Source organism: Phoca vitulina, unplaced genomic scaffold (assembly GCF_004348235.1).
Source record: "Phoca vitulina isolate PV1807 unplaced genomic scaffold, GSC_HSeal_1.0 scaffold58, whole genome shotgun sequence".
NCBI classification, from domain to species: Eukaryota; Metazoa; Chordata; class Mammalia; order Carnivora; family Phocidae; genus Phoca; species Phoca vitulina.
Genome location: NW_022589761.1, coordinates 6,220,950 through 6,235,093, shown reverse-complemented (window position 1 = coordinate 6,235,093; position 14,144 = coordinate 6,220,950). Strand labels below are relative to the sequence as shown.

Below are 14,144 nucleotides of genomic sequence, written 5' to 3'. Positions count from 1 at the left end.
GGACCGGGGAGAGGGAATCGCCCTCCAGGGGTTCCACAGAGTTGAAGCCAGAATATACCCAGAATAAAGTCCTTTGAAGTCTTACACTTTATACTCTAAATTCTTGTAAATTTTGTATTCACTTTCATCAGTCTATCCATGTGAGTTCTCATATAAAGATTTTCTACCTACCGGTGACACCCATTAACCTACCCTTGTGCACTCCACTCCCCAACAGTGAAAATCTTCAAGTGAAAATGAAGCTCTGGATTCAGCCTGTGGCTTTGGGTCTCCCTGGCCAGTCTCCTGGTGCATTGGGTGACTGTCACCCAAGTATTCAAGGCTCTTCATGAGCCTGCATCACAGTGACCAGACACTCTCCATAGGCAGCCCAGCCTCCCCCCCCGACCTTGTTCTTTGTCACGTGGCACTAGCCACCCTCCCCACCACAGACAGATGGATCTTTCTGAAGTCCAAGCCTGACCCCGACCCTCCGCCATGGTTCCTTAGCGCCTCTGGAATGGTGTCACTGCTCGCCAGCCTGGCAGCTGACATCCACCTGCTGCCCAAGCTCACCCCTCACTATCCCCCATCTTCCGCTCCGTGCTCCAGTGACACAGAACTTCAGCCAGCTCTTCAAGAGTACAATCCTCTCTTCCTTTTCTTGTGTTTTGCACACAGTGTTCTCTGTCCTTGGAAGACCCTCTCCTTTCCTGGCTCTTTTTGTATATCCCGCAAGTATGCAGGGAGGGCCCAGTGTGAAATGAAAATGTGGAGTCCTTTGTTCAAAAATTATTAAGAATTTCATGAGGGCGACAGCAGGGCATTCAACCACGCACAGGGCCCTTCCAAACGTGAGGTGCTGTGGTGGGACGCTACAGGTCACACTGCCATGAAGCTGGCCCCGCATTCAGGCCACCTCCCAAGCCAGGCTCAGTGAGGAGCCCGTTCTGGGCTCCCAAAGTCCCTTGCGCTTAGACAGGCCCTAATCAGTCTTCCCTGCGCTTCCCCTATCCCAGCCCTCTCCACTTTGGGGTGCCATTGTTTAGTGAACATGTATTTCCTCCATGGGCCTGGAGCTCTGTGAAGGCGGGGTCTGGGGCTGGGTTGGTCCCCCCCCCCCCGCCCCTCCGGGTTCCCAGCATTGCTCTGTACGGGTCAGGGCAGCACCAAGCACAGATGCCCATCCTTGTTTTTGTGAAGCATATAGGGGTACAGGCACCAGGGAAGAATCAAAGGCAGAGGCCACGCTCAGGTTCAACCTGGAAGAGAAACATCCCTTTTCGGAGGAACCCTTTATCGGACTCCCCCCAACACGTGCCCACAGAACGAGCTGTGAAAGCTTGGCATTAGCTGAGGCCTGGCAGGGAAGGGACCCCAGATACGGAGACACTCGGGGCCTATGTTATCTTTGCCGCTAACCCAGACACATAGGTTGGATGTGGCAGCATGCAGACAGGAGAGCGTCCTGGTATGAGGACTATGGTTACTTCGAGAAAACGCTCCAGGAGCCTGGAACTTTGGTTCCAGGAAACTTGGTCTCAAAAATATGCAAGGCATTCTCAAAGCCACACAGGGGATGGACCATGGGAGGAGGAGGAGCATTCCCTGGGCTCAGGAAATTGGTGGACTCAGCTGGGCAGTGTTGGACAAGCTACATTTTAACTTTAAATTCTAGATACATGTGATCATTTGTCCATAGTAGTATTGTTCCTGCATGGGGGTGGGGGATGACCCAGGCACCCTTTTGGGAAGGCAGAGGGGGGCCATGCTAGAGGAACTAGCCTGCCCCCATCTCTCTCCTCCCACACTCTTTGCTTCCAAATGTATAATCAGCTACCGCTGGGTGTGTGTCCCCCTTCCAGGCCTGCATTTCCTGGAAGGAAACTCCCCCCAACCAGTCATGGTCTCTGCCTTGCAGAGCCAACGTCCACGGTCTGCCTGGTACTTGAACCTGGAAAAAGTTCTTAATTCTTATGCTACAGACAGGTCAGCTTCCTCATCTGAGGGACGGATCCTTGGATATCACACACCTGGGTCCCACAGCTCTTTTTTCCAGTCTCTACAACCTTGCCTGAGAGCCAGATCATTGGATAGTGGTCCGCACTGTCCTCCTTTGCATAGGGGACAGAGGTCCCTGGTGAGGTAGTCTCAAATCTCTCTCCAGTCCATCCACTTCAGGCCCCAACCTCGTTTGGGTCAGCGTTCTGCCTGGACCATTGCAGTAGCCCCTTCCTCGGTCTCCCTTCTCCACTTCTGTCCCCTACATGCAAACAGACCTACCACTGGAGCTTCCTGAAGAAGGAAGCTTCTCCTCCTTGTTCAAAACCTCCAATGGCTTCTCATGCCACTTATAATAAAACCCAGATTCTTCCCGGCAGCCTACAGTGTCCTGCATTATCTGGCCCCTTCCCACTTTCCAGCCTCAACACAGCATCTTTCCCTCACCCTGCCTCAGCAGCCCCCTTCAGGCCCTGTTACTCATCATGCACCCCCCAGCCCCTACACTTCTGCACATGCTGTTCCATTTGCATGGGATGCCCTTTCCACCCCCGGGGCAGTTAACTCCAACCTGAGCATCCTTCAGATCTCAGCTGAGTAGTCACTGCCTCCAGGAAGCCTCTCTCAACCTCAATTCCTGGGTCAGGTCTCCTGGTTACAGGGTCTCACGATTCCATGGATCTCTCCTGCATGCCCCGCTCCTCCCCTCGCCATCACCACAGATGCTTTACACTGGCTTGTGTGATGATTTCACATGTTTCCCCACCAAATGGTGAGATATGTGAGGGCAGGACCTGTGCCTGAATTTGCTCAGTATTGAATTCCCAGTATGCTGCACAAGTAGGCACACAATAAATTATTCAAATTTAAAAAGAAGGGTTGAGGGGGGCGCCTGGGTGGCTCAGTCGTTAAGCGTCTGCCTTCGGCTCAGGTCATGATCCCAGGGTCCTGGGATCGAGCCCCACATCAGGCTCCCTGCTCTGCGGGAAGCCTGCTTCTCCCTCTCCACTCCCCCTGCTTGTGTTCCCTCTCTCGCTGTGTCTCTCTCTGTCCAATAAATAAATAAAATTTAAAAAAATAATAAAATACTATGAATCTTTAGGAAAAAAAGGGTTGAGGAATGGTGCACTCTGGCTCCCCCTCGTGGCAGCAACTGGGTATTTTGTAGTTGGCACTAGACCTCCAAACTTCCCACTCCCTAGGCCCCCTTGGCCAAGACACCTCACTCACCCTGATAGCTTCACCTGACCTCAGCCACCAAGGGTAACAAACAAGAAGGACCTCATTATGCTTCTGGAGGACTCAGGAGTCAGACCAGGTCCCTGGGACTCAGATTGTTCCCATGACTGGTGGAAGATCATTTTCAAAGCCTATACCCACCAAGAAAACTGTTGCAGAATCTAGGATGTTATCCCACGAGGACAGGGTCATGTGCACCAGGTCTTGAGAATGGCCAGTCCAGTCTTGGGCCCTCTTCACCATGCTCCTCACATCAGCATCACTCCAGAAAACACTCACAGGACTTCAGTCCCTCTCCCCCACCTCCATCTTCTCTGCCTCTGGACCCACCACCAGAGGAGGCCTGGGGTCAAGGAACACTATTCCTCTTACTGCCTATCCCATTCCTGGCTCTCCAACGAGGCACGATGTTACCAAGACCCAGGGTTTGGTCTTCCAAACCTCCAGGTCTGGTGTCTGAGGGGGGCCCAAGGCAGTCCAAGACAGAGTGAGGACCAGCCTTGCAGACACAGGGCTGATAGGTCCAGATCAACCTGAACCAGGTCCGAGGTCCACAGAATCACAGGGTTTACGCTCCCTAACTATACTTTTTACTCCTACTCTCAAATCAGCTGAATCTGGCACCTGCCCAGCCAATCCCCTAACACCGCTCTCACTGAGGTCACCATGGCCTGATATCATTAAACACAATAGTCACTTGGGTCTGACTTGCCTGGTTTGCTTCACTCTGTCCCTCCATCTGCTGTTCCTATTTAGTCTTTGTCAGGTTTTTCTTTGCCTGTCCCTTAAATACGGAAAGTCCCAGAGGCTGTCTCATCACCCCAGTGGCCTCATTCTCCATCTCTGCTGACATAGCCTTCTTTTCGGTCCCCAGCTCCAGCCTCAGACCAGGGTCCTGAGGCCTCCTGGCCACCACTCCCTAGAAAAGTCTTCTGGGGCCTCCCACATTCACCAAGTCCCCCCATTGGCCTCAGCATATTCCCCAAACCTGTACCTTCTTCCTGGTTCTGTATCAGGTGGCTCCACTGTCCCCTCCCTTGGCCAGAGCCCTGGGCCTCACCCTGGACGCTTCCCTCCCCCCACAGCCCTTCAGCTCCACAATCTGTCCATTCAGCTTCCTCTCTCACCTACCCCCTACTCCTTTCCCCCAGCCCTGCCCGGTCCAGTCTTGTCCTTAGCCACCTGGGTCCCTGCCTTGGCTTCCCCCAGGCTCCCAGCGTCAGTCTTCCCCTCTGGTCCATCCTCTTCATGACAGCTAGAAAGAGCTCCCTAAAGCCCATTCCTGACCCTGTCCCTCCCTTGCATAGAATCCTCCATGGCTCCCGAGTACTATCAGACCAGAGCTGAGTTCCTCAGCCTGGAGGTCCTGGACCCTGCTCACCCCTCCTGCCTTACCTCTACCACAGTACCCCCAGTGTCTGGCATTTACTAAGTCCTTGCTTGTGCTGGGCCCTCTGCCTGGGACAGCTCTCCCTTTGCTCTTTGTCCAATTATCTCCTTCTGATGTCATGCTCAGATCTCATCTTTCCTCCAGGAAGCCTCCCTGACCACACCCTAGGCTGAGTCAGGCACCTTTCCTGGGCTCCCGCAATATCTTAGGCTTCCCTCATCACCACATCTCTGCTAACTCTGAACTATTGCTCTCTGAGCAGGGATTGGGGCCGTTCTGGGTCATGGCAGCATCACCCAGCACAGGGCACACCCAGGGGGCATGCTCACGGAATTCTGTCAACTGAATGGATGACCATCCTCAGTCTCATCCAGGAACCTCAGACAGAATGGAGTGGGGTGGGGGTCTCTCCCCAGAGGAGGCATTCCCAACTCCAGACCCCTGCATGATCCCCCCCAACCCCCACAGACAGAGACAAGGGCAAGGGCCTAGGCCCAAGCTTAGAAAAATAGGACTTTCTTGTTGTGCCCCGGTGCCCCCGACACCCTCCCCATCAGAGTTTTAAAAACCGTGAGCAATTTGGTGAGTCTGAGGCCAGGTCCCATGGGGTGCCTGGGTCCTCCCACCCCTGGGGCCAGAACGGCCGTAGAGGTGGGCGAGAGGCTAGGGTCCCATGGGTTCGTGGCTGGGCCTCCAGGGCTCACAGTCCAGCTGGACCACGGTGTGGGCCCTGGGCGCCGCGGGCTCAGGGGCGGGCGGGGCCGATGTGGGGCCCAGGGCGCCGTTGGTCTGCGAACAAACGCTGCTGACGGGTGCGGGTGCCTTGGCCTTGCCGGGGGGCTGGCCGCCGTGCACCTTGTAGCGCATAAGCAGCACGAAGATGAAGACCAGTACCGAGGCCACGATGACTCCACCAAGGGCGATGATCATGGTGCCACCCAGGAAGGGTGCGTGCGGGGCCCCGCAGGGCCGCAGCGCCGGCTCGGTGGAGAAGCGGGCGCAGCCCACGGGCCGCGTGGCCGTCAGCCCTGTGGCGCCGTCCTCGTACACTGCCAGCACGCACAGATCGTAGGTGCGGCCCGACGCCAGGTCCGACAACAAGAAAGAGTGGCTGTCGGCGGGGATCATCCTGGAGGGACAGGCAGGTGGAGGGTCAGGTCTCTGGCTGCCCAGCACCCACCCTGCACTGTGCCCCAACCCTCCGGTCCGATCTCCCCCCAGCCCGCTGTTAGCCCAAGTCCCTTCCCACCGCGGCTCAAATTCCCTTTGGTCTAATACCGGGCCAGCCTCCTGACTGATAACCCATGGATCGTCTTAGGTTGCTGGCGCCTGCCACTCAAATCCCCCAGTTTAATCTCCCTCTAGCCCCAGTGCCGATTCCCTCCTGGGCAGGCTGCTCACTGCTCCTCTGTTTGGGCTCTGTGGTTTCACCATGGCCTCAGGGCCCAGCTACCCTGCAGTGCAACTTTCCCTCCAACCCCAGCTCCGGGTCCCCCTCTAGACCCTCGCCCAACTCCCCAGGTTCCCCTCCCTGCCTCTCCTCCAGTTGGGGCCTGATTTCCCTTTTCCAGCTGCCCCACGCTCCTCCAGCGTACAACTAGAATTCTCTCATCTGCCCGCCTGATTCCCCCATACTGCTGCCTGATTTCCTTCTAACCTGCCAGTGAATGTCCCCCTAGCCCCATTGCCTTATTATCATTATTGTATCTACAGTGCACTTTCCAGTGAGCCGGTCTCTGTTCTCGTGAAACTGATGTGCCTCAGCCATCACAGCTGATTTCTTTTTCTCCCTGTTGCCTTATTTCTTCCAGCTCCGGCTCTCGATTCCCTTTTTATCTCTGTTGCCTGTTTTTTATCCTTACCTTTCCCATTTCCTTTTATCCTTAGCACCCAGTTCTACTCTATTTCCTTTTGCAGCAGAGCACCCTGTTGGAGATTTAACTTGTTTTATAATCTGTTTTATTCCTAAACTGCTTTAATGTGGGAGTTACAGGGAACCCCGTGATTGTCTCTGAGAGGGTGACTATCTAGGAGAGCATTTGTCTCATCCCCTGCCAGGCAAGGTGGGCAGGATTTGTGGGATTTCTGGGTGTGGGCCCTCCATGGAGCCGACTCCCCCTCCAGGGACTACGGCCATCTGAGAAAGGGAACAGAATAAGCTCGCTAGATTTCCAGGACTGAAAAGGAAATCAATTGATGACCTCTTGAGATGTGGGCCCCTGGGGAAGGAAAGGGACCCAGGTACTGGGTTTATAAGGTGCACACTCCAGGCGTTGGGAGGCCTGACTCTCTGCAGCCGGGCCTCGGGGACCGCACCCTTGGCCCAGCCTGGCAGTGAGAAGAGGGAACCATCCACAGCCACCCATGCAAGGTTAGACTCGGGTGAGAAGTGTCAGCAGCCTCTGGGTCGGAGCCACCACTCCTGACCACATGTGGCCAGCCACAGCAGATGTTCCAAATGCTCTCCAGCTCGGGGGCGGAAGATGTCCTGATCCACCTCTTGGAGTGTAGAAGCCCCAGATTTTCTTGTATCGCTTGCAACAATTAAATAGAGAAGGGGATCCCCAACAGTGGGCAAAGCGAATGTTCCCGTTCACCTAGCAGGTGGAGCATGAACTAGGTTGAATTTGATTTAGAAAATCACAAATTGAGATGTCACCGTATTAGAACTCTAAACATCGGGAACAGTTCACACTGCACAGACCCAAAGCCTGATCTCTGTTTTGCCTCCTCCCTCATTTCATTTTCCCCATGAACTCTGTACCTTCCTGTTTGATCTCCTTTTCTTCTTGCAACTTGGCTTATATCTAGTCCTGTCCTCTGGAAACACCTGGTTCCTCTCCACCTTTATATTCCGTTTGTTTGTACCCCTCCAACCTTGCTCCTCCCCTCCCCTCCCGATTAACTTTTTATTCTTCTGGCCTGATTACTTTCTACTCTTGCTGCCTGATTTCTTTTTTATATCTGTTACTATTGACTTTTGCTGCCTTCTTTCTTTTTATCACTACTGCCAGATTTCTTTTGCCTTCTCTGCCTGATTTCTTTTACCTTTGCCGTCTGATTTCCTTTGTAGCCATTTCAGCCTCATTTCTCAGCTGCACTGCAGCCCGGGGTGCCAACAGATGTAGCTCCAGCCCTCCCTCCACCTCAGTCTGCCCCCCACTCTGCCCACTGCCTGGGCCCTGCACCTGTAGACGAGGATGTCGTCGGCTGAGCTGTTGTACTGGATCTGGTACATGCGGATGCCCGGGATAGGCCGCTGGTCCGGCCACTGGACAAGAGCGGCTGTGGCACCATGCTCAGTCACCTGGACACCGCGGTCGGTAGGGGGCCCGGTGTCAGCTGCCTTGGCGGAGGCGGAGGCGGAGGCAGCAGAGGGCGGGGTGAGGGCATCAGGATCCCCGTCCCGCGGGGGGTCACAGCTGGTGCTGTTGGCTAGCTGGGGAGGTGGGGGGGGACCCACGGTCAGCTCAACAGCCGCGGTGGCCTCACCAGCCGCATTGGCCGCAATGCAGGTGAAAATGCCACCATCGCCCGGCTCGGTGACCAGCAGCTCCAACGTCCCGTTAGGGAAGGCACGAGCACGGCTCGAATTGCCCACCAGCCGGCCCTGGGGTGACACCCAGCGCACGCGAGGCTCGGGGTCCCCCACTGCCCGGCAGCGCAGGGCGGCTGGCCGGCCCGCAGGCACCGCCAGGGGCGGCGAGCGGTGAGTCACCACGGGGGGCTCGCACACAAATTCCTCCTCGCCCACGGCCCAGAAGTAGCGGCCGCCCAGAGCGGGTGGGGAGGCGCAGGCCTCCAGGTCGTCCTCCCGGGCCAGCCGCCGCAGCCACACCAGCTCGCAGTTGCAGTGCAGGGGGTTGCCGCCGAAGGCCAGCACCAGGGCGGAGGCCGGGGAGCCGCGGGGCCTGGCCAGCAGCGGCAGGCGGGAGAAGAGCGGGTCGGGCGGGATGGTGGTCAGGCGATTGGAGGTCATGTCCAGCCGTGCCAACTTGTGCAGGCGGGAAAAGGCACCAGCGGGCACGGAGGCCAGCAGGTTGTGGTCGAGGCCCAACGTATTGACGTTGCCCAGGCGGCCCAAGGCCTCCCAGGGCAGCTGCTCCAGGTTGTTGTAGGACAGGTCGAGATCCTCGAGTGTCTCGGCGCAGTCGTCCAGGGCGCCGGCCGCCAGGGCCGCCAGCTGGTTGTTGCTCAGGATGAGGTGGCGCAAGTTGACCAGGCCGCGCAGCTGACCCTCGCCCAGCGAGGTCAGCCGGTTTCCGTCCAGGTGCAGGGCCCGCAGGGCGCGCAGGTCAGCAAAGGCGCCGGCTGCCACATGGCGGATGGTGTTCCGCGACAGGCTCAGATGCAGCAGGCCGGTCATGTTGGCCAGGTCGCGGCGGCGCACGGCCGCGATGAAGTTGTCCGCCAGGCGCAGCTCGGCTGCCCGGCGGTCCAGCGAGGGGGGCACGAACAGGAGGCCTGCCCCCGGGCACAGCACGCTGAGGGGCAGGGACTGTGTCTGGCAGCGGCAGCGGCGGGGACACGGGCTGGGAGTGGCTGGCTGCGCTGGAGACGAGGCAGGGGCCAGCGGCAGCAGGCAGAGGAGCAGAGGGAGGACGGCCATTGCGGGCAGGGGCGGCCTACAGGGAAGAAGGGAGGCATTAGGGCAGGCTGAGGCCAGAAGGGGGGGTGCCAGAGGGCATCAGGGTGGTTCAGGACCGGGAGAGAAGGTCTCAGCGGGCTGGGAGCAAAATATTGGGTCAAAGATGGTCAGCCAGAGGAGTGAGAGTGGTCAGACGGATCAAAAGCCAGAGGAGCTGGTCAAAGACTCAGAGGGATGTGTCACAGGGAGCAGACATGATCAAAGACAGTCAGAGGAGAGGGAGGTAATTAGAGATGGTCAGAGAGAGAGAACGGGAGGGTTGATCAGAGTGGGTAGAAGGGAAGCCAGAGGGCTTGAAACATGGTCAAAGACATGGTCAAAGACGGCCAGAGAGAAGAGGCAGTCAAGGTGGTGGGAATGATTAGAAGTAGTCAAACATGACCAGAGAAGGGAGATGGTTAGAGATGGCCAAGAAGACGAGAGGTGGAAAAGGAAGGGACGTGGTCAGGGGTGCTCAGATCTAGGAGACATGGTCAAAGATGGTCCAAAATGGTCAAGAGCCAGAGAGGTAGTCAGATAGAGGAGACAGCTGGAGATGAGGACAGCAGGGTAGGATGGTGGGTGCGGGGAGAGGTCATCAGAGAGAGGAAAGGCAGCCAGAGATACTAGAGATGATGGGAGAACTCCAGTGCTCAAGAGAGACAGAGAGAAGAGAGGTGGTCAGTAAGGGTCGCAGACTGGCAGTTGGGACAGGCGGCAGGAGGAGGGCGAGAACAATGGCAAAAGATGGTCAGAGACAGCCAAGGCTCAGAGTCAGGGGTGGACAAGAGCAAGAGAGCTGGTGAAAGATGATTCGAGAGAGGCACGGTGGACAGAGATGCCAAAGGTGGTCACTGAGTGAAGCAGCAGACAGAGGTGGCCTGAGAGAGCAGCGGTGGATGGAAGTGTCAAAGATGATTAGAGCGAGGAGTGGTGAGCGGAGATGGTCAGTGAGGGGGGCGGTGGCCAGGAGAGGCGTCTGGAGACGGTCAGATGAGACAGATGGTGGGAAGAAACTGGAGAACAGAGTGCGAGATCAGAGACCTGGAGGTGCCATAAACTGGGGAAGAGGAGGTCAGAGGGGCAGTGCTGGTCAAATAAATACCCAGAGAGTATCTGAGGCACAGCGGAGCTAGAGGCAAACCCCTGGAGGAGGGGGGCGGATATTTGTTTCCTGGGAAAACCCCAAGGGTGCCCAGGGGGACCTAGTCCTCACTTACCTCCACCCCCAGGCACAAAGTTCCTCCCAGGTCCCTCCCCACCATGGGGGTCCCCCAAGAGCCTTACCTGAGCTGGAAGCCGCCCCAGGGAGCAGAGTCCTCAGGCTCCAAGGGGTCAGGGGTCAGGGCTCTGGAGGGGGGGCCTGGTCATGCCTTCTCTGTCCCCAGGACCTCTGTAGAGGGACTGTGCTGTATCTCAGCCCAGATCTGTGGCCATGGAGTCTCTAGACCTTGATACTTAGGGTCCTAGATCTCTAAATATAAGGCCTCTAGGGGCCAATTTTAGAGACCCAGGCTCCAGTTTGGGTTGGTTAGAGCCAGTGTCTCCTAGTTCTGGTCTTGGGATGCTAAACAGCCAAATGGAGAGTTTAGGGTCTGAGTCTCAAGCCCAGTCCTGGGATCCGATACTGGGGTGCTGGGTTCAGATATTGGGGTGCCGAATCAAGATTTGGAGGTCTCTAGCCCTCAATTTCAGCATTCGGGTTTGCAGCAAGGACTTCAGGCTCAAACTCAGGTTTAGGCCCCTTGGAATGCCGGGGTTCAGATCTTGGAATTTGAGGCCTAAATCTCAGGGTTCGGGTCCCAAATAGTGGGTTCCAGAGTATAGATATGAGAATCTGGTCCCAGATTTCAAGGTCCCAGGCACAGCGTTCAGAGTTCAGTTCCAGATTTGGGGCTTTAGATGCGAAATCTTGAGGTTCAGGCTCCAAATTTGGGGGTCCATATTCCAAGTCTTGGGGTTCCAGAGACTGATGTTGAGATTCCAGCCCCAGATACTAGGTGTTCAGGCTCCAGGTCTTGGGGTCCCAGCCCCAGATAAGGGTCTCAGGCTCAGGTTTCCAGATCTCTGGATCCAATCTCGGGGTGCAGGCCACCGATGTCGGGGTGCGGGCCCTGGGTTTGGGGCGGCGTGGTCCCGGCTTGCTTCCCCGGCTGCGGCGGGGACTGGCCCGGAGGGATGGGGGGGATGCGGTCGGGGGAGGGGGGCGGCAAGGCAGCCCCGGGGGCCGGGGTGGGGCGAGGCCTGGGCGAGGACAGACGGACAGACTGGGACACTCGGGTGGAGACACCGCAGCGTAGGTCGGGGCGCAGGGGGGAGGGGCCGCGCTCAGAGACCCCTCCCCCGCCGGGGCCGGGGCGGGGGCCGGGCGGGGGCCGGGCAGGCGGGCTGGGTCCGGGCGCTCCCGCGGCCTCCTCGCCGGGAACCCAGGGCCGCGCGCGCGCCCGCGCTTAAAGGCGCAGGCCCCGCGCGTGCCCGCGCTTAAAGGTGTAGGCAGCCCCCCCTCTCTCAAAGGCGCGCATCCGGCCCCATCTCCTTTGGAGTCGCCCTGGCGTTGCTTGGGAGTGAGAAAAAATCCTTGGATACAGAGAGACATAGAGAGAGACACAGAGACTGAGACAAAGAGACACACAGATTGGGAGAGACAGAGACAAAAAGATGGGCAGGTTTAGATGGAGAGACAGAAGTAGAATGAGAGAGGAAGACAGAAAAACACATATTCAAGGAGAGATGAAAATACACAGAGACAGTGGGAGACCCAGAGAGAAATAGACAAGGACATGACAGAGATAGACAATGACAGAGACAGAGAAAGTCAAAGAGACAGAGACACGGGTGGGCCGGGGGTGGGGGTGGCAGAGACTGCACGGGGGCAACTCAGCTATGAGGATGGGTATGTGTATTTGTGTGTGTTTCCAGTTCCTATTCACAGCTTTGAATATGGCCTTCCATCCCAGAGTCTCGGGCCCCCAAGCCTGTCTCCTCTCCTTTGTCTCAGCACCATCTCCCTGGGATGTCCTTCCCTAGGTGGGGTTTCCTTACATGGACTCTGCCCAGCAACAGGCCTGATCTTTCAGGCCAGAGAGGAGACTCTGCTCCTTCCCAAGTCTCCTTGCCCTGGCTGCAAGGGGGAAACTTGGCTCCCAGACCCTGTGCCCTCTGGAATTACAGCTAGACCTTGAGAAACACTGGACAGATAACCCATAAAGGATGGAAAAGATAGGAAATGGGACAGAGGCAGAGGACTGGACAGGTTGACCCAGAGAGGTGTGTCCACTGCCTTTCCCTCTCCCTGACTCAGGTTCATTGCCCCACAGAGGACTCTGCTAGAATTGTACTAACACATGACTCACCAGGAGTGGGGGCTGCCTGTCCTGACCATTGTAAGAGGGTAGTGGAGGGGAGGGTGGGGCGTTCCACACGTCTCCTGGCACATGGTATCACAGGAAGAGGGATGTGGGTGGTGGTTTTACAAGCCTGCCCTGGGAACTTGGTTATAGCAATATGGGGGACCTGATCTTTGGGACCCCTGGTCTGAAGGGAACACAGTCTTGGCCTTTGGTCATAGCCCTAACCCTGGGGGAACCTGAATAGTCACATACCACCCCCAGGGACGCCACCCTCCCTTCTGAGTAGAGGAGTAAAGCCACCTGGGGGTAGGAACATGGATGCACATCACCCTGCATCCCTATCTCTGCTGAAGATTTCTGAACAGACTTTTGGCTCCTTCCACACATGTGTATTGAAAAATTGTAGCTAAAATTAACTCAGCTCTAAGGCCTGCTTTTCCAGATCATTAGCAAAGTTCATCAGTGCTCCTGGCCCAGCATAGTGGATACCGGTTACTCAGACACTCAGAAAAAGGTTGCAGAAGTCTCAGAGACACTACAGAAGTGGTGGAGGTGGGCAGATAGACAGAAATACCTGGAGACAGTCCAAGAGCAGAGTGGGATTAGAATTCAGTGGAACTGGCTGATTTGGGGGTGACCCCAGGTAATGGGCAAGCGATTGGGGGAGAAAGAGGCAGAGGAGGAAGAAAGTTAATAGAGGGTGCAGGTGAAGAGCAGATTACCCCTCTGGGCAACTGGGGCTCAGTTCAGCTGGGGAACATTAAGGAACTTGTAGAACACATCAGAATTATGGTTCCTCCCCTTTCTTCCCCCCTGCAAAATTTCTTCCCCCTGCCCCTGCATTTATACACTAGTCCTTACCCCTTTGGGTGACGGTCATCTCTTTGATGGGGGGAGAGGGTGGTACTGAGAGCCATCTGAGATCTGAGGCAGAAAAGCAGAGAGGGATGCCTTGCGTGAAGTAAACCAGTTGTCCTCACACTTTAGTTATGTTGGGATAACCTTAACAATAGATCTCTAGGCCCCAGTCCCAGAGTTTCTGATCCAGTACTTCTAGGTGAGGCCCAAACATTTGCATTTCTAACGAGTTCGCAGGGGATGTTAATGCTGCGGGTCCAGGGACCACACTTTGAGAACCACTGGGCTAAACCAGGAACATCTGTGACTTCCATGGAACTGTCCACTACAGCACTTGACTTCCATGGAACTGTCCACTACAGCTGTGCTGAAAGCTGGGGGATTGAGGGGATTTAGCATTCTAAGTGTGTGCCAGAGAAACCGACATATTTAGAGACATAAAGCGGGGCTCGGAAACAGAGAGGGGCAAAGGCAAAGATGCTAGTTCGACATTTGCTGTGGCTGTCTGGCCATGGTTGTGTGCTAAATGACTGCAGCAGAAGTGTCACCAAGGCAGTGTCAGGTCCTGCTTTCACTGAGCTCAAATTTCAAAAGCAAAAAAGACACCTCTCTAGACAGCCAAGAGTGATCAGGGCTGGGCTGGGAGAAGCTTGGGCTGCAGAGACTGGGACTGTCATGACAGAGGCCCGGCCACAGTGGC

At 56.4% G+C, this 14,144-nt stretch overlaps 1 protein-coding gene across 1 annotated transcript; it reads right to left on the bottom strand.

The window, feature by feature from the left end:
* Positions 1-3,017: 3,017 nt before the first annotated feature.
* On the bottom strand, positions 3,018-11,393 carry LRFN3 (leucine rich repeat and fibronectin type III domain containing 3). Its single transcript, XM_032390250.1, has 3 exons — positions 10,524-11,393; positions 7,798-9,234; positions 3,018-5,738 (listed from the first exon to the last, which is right to left on the bottom strand). The coding sequence occupies exons 2-3, from the start codon at positions 9,216-9,218 to the stop codon at positions 5,273-5,275; spliced, it is 1,887 nt and encodes a 628-aa protein (XP_032246141.1). The 5' UTR covers positions 9,219-9,234; positions 10,524-11,393; the 3' UTR covers positions 3,018-5,272.
* Positions 11,394-14,144: the final 2,751 nt, after the last annotated feature.

What these genes read in the sequence shown, in the direction of transcription:
- LRFN3 (XM_032390250.1), bottom strand. Translation starts at nt 9,218, where the DNA reads ATGGCCGTCCTCCCTCTGCTCCTCTGCCTGCTGCCGCTGGCCCCTGCC. An exon ending in GACGACATCCTCGTCTACAG is followed by an intron (nt 5,739 to 7,797) that starts GTGCAGGGCCCA and finishes CTGTCCCTCCAG; the next exon opens with GATGATCCCCGCCGACAGCC.